At 46.3% G+C, this 6,770-nt stretch overlaps 1 protein-coding gene across 1 annotated transcript; it reads right to left on the bottom strand.

The window, feature by feature from the left end:
* Positions 1-220: 220 nt before the first annotated feature.
* LOC143261648 (uncharacterized) lies at positions 221-4,252 on the bottom strand. Its single transcript, XM_076527938.1, has 5 exons — positions 3,553-4,252; positions 2,614-3,376; positions 1,841-2,292; positions 1,474-1,731; positions 221-1,131 (listed from the first exon to the last, which is right to left on the bottom strand). The coding sequence occupies exons 1-5, from the start codon at positions 4,250-4,252 to the stop codon at positions 221-223; spliced, it is 3,084 nt and encodes a 1,027-aa protein (XP_076384053.1).
* Between the last annotated feature and the right edge of the window lie 2,518 nt (positions 4,253-6,770).

Here is a 6,770-nt window from a genome sequence, read left to right as displayed (position 1 = left end):
GTCAAGGACGTTTTCTCTCCGTCGACCCCTTGACATCTGCAAGCGGACAGTTTTATGGTTATTACGGTCGCCGGCCGTGTGCCGCTACATCACCCTCTTGCCAGTGATTGACCAATCGCGATACAATTCTTATTTCTACAACAAAAACAAAAACAAAAAATTGCCCTGCGACATGCCATACGATGGTATATGCGATACTCGCTACATCCCACTCTCTCACTCATTCATAATAGTATCTTATTTTTGCAATCTGCAATCTATCCGGAAACCTCACTCGTCTTCCCGACCGTGTAGTTCGCACCTCTTGTTCCGGAGCAGACACTGTCGGTTCTGACCGCGGTACCTGCATTGTTTGAGTCGCTTCATTATCAACGGCATCATTAACAACGTACGCCGGCTTTAATCTATCAATACTAACATTAACAGGTTTATCCTTAACATTTATCACAAAGTTTTTTGGGCCCCGGGATATGACCTCGAATGGTCCATCGTACGGTGGCTCCAATAAAGTTCGTACTTTATCATTCCGGATAAACACTTTTTCACAAACTGTTAAGTCTTTATATATAAAAATCCGCTGCGCATTGTGGTGACTACCTGAGGCTGGGGTGATCCCCCGGAAATGCTGACGTAGTTCCTCGGCAAAATTGGAAACGTCATACTCGCCTTCTATTTGACGCGGTGCTAGGAACTCACCAGGTAGACGCAACGTCTCCCCATACACAAGTTCTGCTGCCGTTGATTTGGTGTCCTCCTTCCAGGCTGCGCGTAAACCCAGCAATATGGTAGGAAGGACCCTCGTCCATTGAACGTCTTGGTGGCAACGAATGGCAGCCTTCAACTGTCGATGGAAACGCTCCACCATGCCGTTCGCCGCTGGGTGGTATGCTGTTGTCCTTAAATGTGTTGTCCCTGTTAACTCGTTCAAATGCTTGAACAAGGACGATTCAAATTGTCTTCCTTGGTCGGTTGTTACTCTAAGAGGGGTCCCAAATCGAGCAATCCATCCCTCGTAGAACGCTCGTGCCACCGTTTGTGCTTCCTGATTTATCATCGGGAACGCCTCCGGCCACCGGGTATACCGGTCTACGCAGGTGAAACAATACCTATGACCTTCCGACATCGGCAACACTACAATGTCAATATGCACATGTTCGAACCTTTCCGACGGCGCAAACTTTCCGAGCGGCGAATGTACATGCCTGGACACTTTTGAACGCTGGCAAGAGACGCACGCTCGCGCCCAACGCTTACTGTCCGTTTTTATTGACGGCCATACATATCGTTCCGTCATTAATTTCGCCGTCGCCTTAATTCCGGGATGTGCAAGTCTGTGCACCGTATCGAACGCCGCGCGGCGGAATGTTCCCGTGACAAATGGCCTCGCAATGCTCGTCGACACATCACACCATACAAAACTGTTTGACCCAGGAATTCGCATTTTTCTTAGCACTAGAGCACTCGCACACTCGCCTCGCACGTAGGCCGAGAGTTCGCTATCGGTGTCTTGTGCCTTCGCCAATTCTTCGTAATCGAGAAGTTCTTCCACTTCCTCGATCCTGGATAACGCGTCGGCAATAATATTGTCTTTTCCGGCAACGTGACGGATGTCGGTAGAAAATTGACTTATAAAATCTAGGTACCGGAATTGCCTCGGCGAGCACTTTTCCGGTTTTTGGCGAAACGCAAACGTTATCGGTTTGTGATCGGTGAATATAACAAACGCACGTCCTTCCACCATATACCGAAATTGCTTAATTGCTAAATATATAGCTAATAGCTCGCGATCGTAGGCCCCGTAATTCGTCTCCGCCGCGCTGAGTTTTTTTTGAAAAAAAACCTATCGGTTCCCAACCGTTCCCGGTGTCCTGCTGTAAAACCGCGCCAACCGCGAAGTCTGAGGCATCGCAGGTAAGTGCAAGGGGGGCGCCAATCTGCGGGTGCGCTAGCAAGGTGGCCTGTGCCAAGGCTCTTTTTGACTCCTCAAACGCTACTACCGCCTCTGCATTCCAATGAATCGGTGTGCGACCCTTCGCGTTACCTGACAGCAAATTATTCATCGCTGCCTGCACCTGTGCAGCCCTAGGTATGAATCGTCTGTAGAAGTTCATCATACCTAAAAACTGCCTCAGCTGTTTGGCTGTAACCGGTTGGGGGTATTCTACGATCGCGCGCACCTTACATTCTAGAGGTTTTGTGCCCTTATGTGATACCGAATAACCTAAAAATTCTACATCGGGTTTTCCGAACGTGCACTTGCCCGGGTTAATTACTATACCGTACGACTTTAGCCTATTAAATAAAATGTTCAAATGTTCGAGGTGTTGCGCTTCGGATTCCGACGCTACGATGATATCGTCTATATACGCGTACACGAAATCTAGTCCTCGAAGCACCTCATCGATAAATCTTTGAAAAGTCTGTGCCGCGTTGCGTAACCCGAACGGCATCCCCGGAAATTCGAACAGCCCGAATGGCGTCGTAACCGCCGTCTTAAACACATCTTCGGGCGCAACCGGAATCTGATTGTACGCACGCACTAAGTCTATTGTTGAAAACACCTTTTTTCCGAATAAGTTTTGCGCAAAGTCTTCAATATGCTTTACCGGGTACCTATCCGGAACTGTGCGGTCGTTGAGTGCCCGGTAATCTCCGCACGGTCTCCACTCGCCTGATTCCTTCTTTGGCACCACATGTAAAGGAGATGACCAGCTGCTTTCGGACGGCCTCGCAATCCCCAGCTTCACCATTTCGTCGAACTCCTTCTTCGCTGCCCTGAGTCGATCCGGTGCCAACCTCCTTGGTCTGCAACTAACCGGTTGACCTGGCGATGTCCGGATATAATGTACCGTTGTATGCTTTTTTCTAACAGTCGGGATTCCCTCTGGTCTCGTGATTTCGGGAAATTTCTGCAACAGCTCCAAGTATATGGAATCCCCCGAAACCGTTTTCACGCTGGGAATGTCGCTAGCACTTCTACCTACCGGTTGCCCGGGCACTGACAATGAAGTTATATTGTCTATCAACCGGCGATTCCGAATGTCTACCAGTAAACCATAATGGTACAAAAAGTCTAAGCCGATAATTGGCTTAGATACACTGGCTACCACAAATCTCAACGTAAACTCGCGACGTAAACCAAAGTCCAACGTCAACGTGGTTGTACCAAACGTTGTAATTTCGGACCCATTTGCCGCGAACAACACATAATCCGATTTCTTCCCGGGGCCACGAATCATGGATCGTGGGTACACGCAAAGGTCGGCTCCTGTATCGACCAGGAATTGCGTTCTAGTCGTCTTGTCGGTCACAAATAGACGGCGCGGCATCGGGCTCAAGTCATCTGCCGTCATCAACGACTGCCCGGTTCGTTTCCCTGCATCGAGTTCCATTTGCACGGTGGAATACATCGATTCGCACTCGCTCCCCAACGCCAATGGTAAAAACATTTACCCTGCCTCTGTTCCGTGCGTCTTTGCGACACGGAGCGTTGACGGGGCTCCCGACGGGCAGGCGATCGGGGGCGATACCGGCGATGGAAACGCGAAGAACGTTCATTCCCAATCAACTCGTGCCGGATCGCCGCAATCTCCTGCTGGAACGACAGGCTGATTTGCGCCATTTTTAAATTTATGAGTGCCTCAAGGTCTTGAGGCGCGTTGCTCGGTGCCGCGGCTGCTGCAGTAGATGCCGACGCCTCCGCTACCTGAGTTCGGGGGCCCATCGTCTCGGCTATCGCATCTGCCAGGTCAGCCACCTTATCCATCTCCGCGTCCTTCTGGGTCGCTAAGATTACCTGCATACTATTAGGCAACCTACCCATCCACAGCGTACGCAAAACACTATCTGACACGTTGTTGCCAGCCAGTCCGCGCAAGTGTCGCAGAAATTGAGACGGTTTCCTGTCTCCAATTTCCTCCGATTCCAGCAAACGTCGCGTTTTTTGCTCTTGCGACGAACTGAGCCTTCGAATGAGTTCCGTTTTTAATCTCTGGTACTGTCCAGTATTTGGCGGGTTCATTATAATGTCGCGGACTTCCGCGGCGTACACAGGATTCAATGCTCCTAACACATACCCGAATTTTGTGGCTTCGGTCGTAATACCCGATGCCTCGAAGCTGCGTTCGACCATTCCAAACCACATTTCTGGGTCCGACGCACAGAATTCGGGCACCCGAACGGACACTCGCGACACAGATGCTTCCGCGGACGCGCCTCGCGGGTACGACGCACCCTCGTTAGGGGTAGCCATTACTAACTTTACTGTATCTGTTTATCAAAGTACCTTATACACCGTTATTCGTGCGATCACGTCGGGGTCACCAATTGAGGGCTCAGAAAAAACTGAACTGAAAAATATCGACTGTCCTCTCGACTGACTCGGGTCTCTTATTTATATTACGTCCCCCAAAAAGGCCACGCCTGTTTTGGGGGACTCGCTGTCTTCTTTTATCCCCGTTTAGTTTAGCGGGGGAGACAGCCATCAATGAACCCTCGCTGTAGGGGTGCGCTGGCCGTTCGGTCAGGCAGCGGTACGCGGCCGGCGGCTTTCTCCGCGACCAGGCATGCAGTACATCTGGCAGTGATAAAAAATAAAGAAACAAAGGAATTTCCGGTTCTTGCAAACGTCAAGGACGTTTTCTCTCCGTCGACCCCTTGACATCTGCAAGCGGACAGTTTTATGGCTATTACGGTCGCCGGCCGTGTGCCGCTACACACTTATATCGCAAGTATTTGAAGCTAAATCATATGTGTCGCATGGATTTGAAGCTGAACCTTCTACATCGCATTGATTTGAGGCTAAATCTTGTGTATCGCATGGATTTGAAGCTAAACCTTCTACATCGCTTTGATTTGAAGCTAAATCATGTGTTTCGCGTGGATTTGAAGATAACTCGTTTGTTTCGCATGCAGTTGAAGCTAAATCATGTCTTTCACAAGTATTTGAAGATGAACCATTTGAATCGCATGGATTTGAAGCTCTGCCTTCAACTTCGCATTGATTTGACGGTAAATATTGTGTATCGAATGGATTTGGAGCTAACTCGTTTTTATCGCATGCAGTTGAAACTAAATCATGTATATCACAAGTATTTGCAGCTAAACAATTGATTCGCATGGATTTGAAGCAAAGCCTTCTACTTGGCATTGAAATGAAGCTAAATCGTGAGTTTTGCATGGATTTGAAGCTAACTCGTTTGTTTCTCCTGTATTTGAAGCTATATCATTTATATCGCATGTATTTGAAGCTAAAGCATTTGTTTCGCATGGATTTGAAGCTAAGGCTTCTACTTCGCATTGATTGGATCCTAAATCACGTGTTTTGCATGGATTTGAATCTAAGCCTTCTACATCGCATTGATTTGCAGCTGAATCATGTGTTTCGCATGGATTTGAAGCTAACTCGTTCGTTTCTCCTGCATTTGAAACTATATCACTTATATCGCAAGTATTTGAAGCTAAATCATGTGTTTCGATTGGATTTGAAGCTAAACCTTCTACATGGCATTGATTTGAAGCTAAATCTAGTGTATCGCATGGATTTGAAGCTAAACCTTCTACATCGCATTGATTTGCAGCTAAATCATGTGTTTCGCATGTATTTGAAGCTATCTCGTTTCTTTTCGCCTGCAGTTGAATCTACATCACTTATATCGCAAGTATTTGAAGCTAAATCATGTGTTTCGATTGGATTTGAAGCTAAACCTTCTACATCGCATTGATTTGAAGCTAAATCATGTGTTTCGCGTGGATTTGAAGATAACTCGTTTGTTTCGCATGCAGTTGAAGCTAAATCATGTCTTTCACAAGTATTTGAAGATGAACCATTTGAATCGCATGGATTTGAAGCTCTGCCTTCAACTTCGCATTGATTTGACGCTAAATATTGTGTATCGAATGGATTTGGAGCTAACTCGTTTTTTTCGCATGCAGTTGAAACTAAATCATGTATATCACAAGTATTTGCAGCTAAACAATTGATTCGCATGGATTTGAAGCAAAGCCTTCTACTTGGCATTGAAATGAAGCTAAATCGTGAGTTTTGCATGGATTTGAAGCTAACTCGTTTGTTTCTCCTGTATTTGAAGCTATATCATTTATATCGCATGTATTTGAAGCTAAAGCATTTGTTTCGCATGGATTTGAAGCTAAGGCTTCTACTTCGCATTGATTGGATCCTAAATCACGTGTTTTGCATGGATTTGAATCTAAGCCTTCTACATCGCATTGATTTGCAGCTGAATCATGTGTTTCGCATGGATTTGAAGCTAACTCGTTCGTTTCTCCTGCATTTGAAACTATATCACTTATATCGCAAGTATTTGAAGCTAAATCATGTGTTTCGATTGGATTTGAAGCTAACCTTCTACATCGCATTGATTTGAAGCTAAATCTAGTGTACCGCATGGATTTGAAGCTAAACCTTCTACATCGCATTGATTTGCAGCTAAATCATGTGTTTCGCATGTATTTGAAGCTATCTCGTTCGTTTCGCCTGCAGTTGAATCTACATCACTTATATCGCAAGTATTTGAAGCTAAATCATGTGTTTCGATTGGATTTGAAGCTAAACCTTCTACATCGCATTGATTTGAAGCTAAATCATGTGTTTCGCGTGGATTTGAAGATAACTCGTTTGTTTCGCATGCAGTTGAAGCTAAATCATGTCTTTCACAAGTATTTGAAGATGAACCATTTGAATCGCATGGATTTGAAGCTCTGCCTTCAACTTCGCATTGATTTGACGCTAAATATTGTGTATCGAATGG

This window comes from Megalopta genalis, unplaced genomic scaffold (genome assembly GCF_051020955.1).
Source record: "Megalopta genalis isolate 19385.01 unplaced genomic scaffold, iyMegGena1_principal scaffold0060, whole genome shotgun sequence".
NCBI classification, from domain to species: Eukaryota; Metazoa; Arthropoda; class Insecta; order Hymenoptera; family Halictidae; genus Megalopta; species Megalopta genalis.
This window is presented reverse-complemented; position numbering and strand designations above follow the sequence as displayed.

Coding starts and splice junctions, on each gene's coding strand:
- LOC143261648 (XM_076527938.1), bottom strand. CDS start 4,252: ATGGCTACCCCTAACGAGGGTGCGTCGTACCCGCGAGGCGCGTCCGCG. Junction 1,732..1,840: donor GAACGGTTGGGAACCGATAG/GTTTTTTTTCAA, acceptor ATATGGTGGAAG/GACGTGCGTTTGTTATATTC. Junction 1,132..1,473: donor ACTCTCGGCCTACGTGCGAG/GCGAGTGTGCGA, acceptor TTGACATTGTAG/TGTTGCCGATGTCGGAAGGT.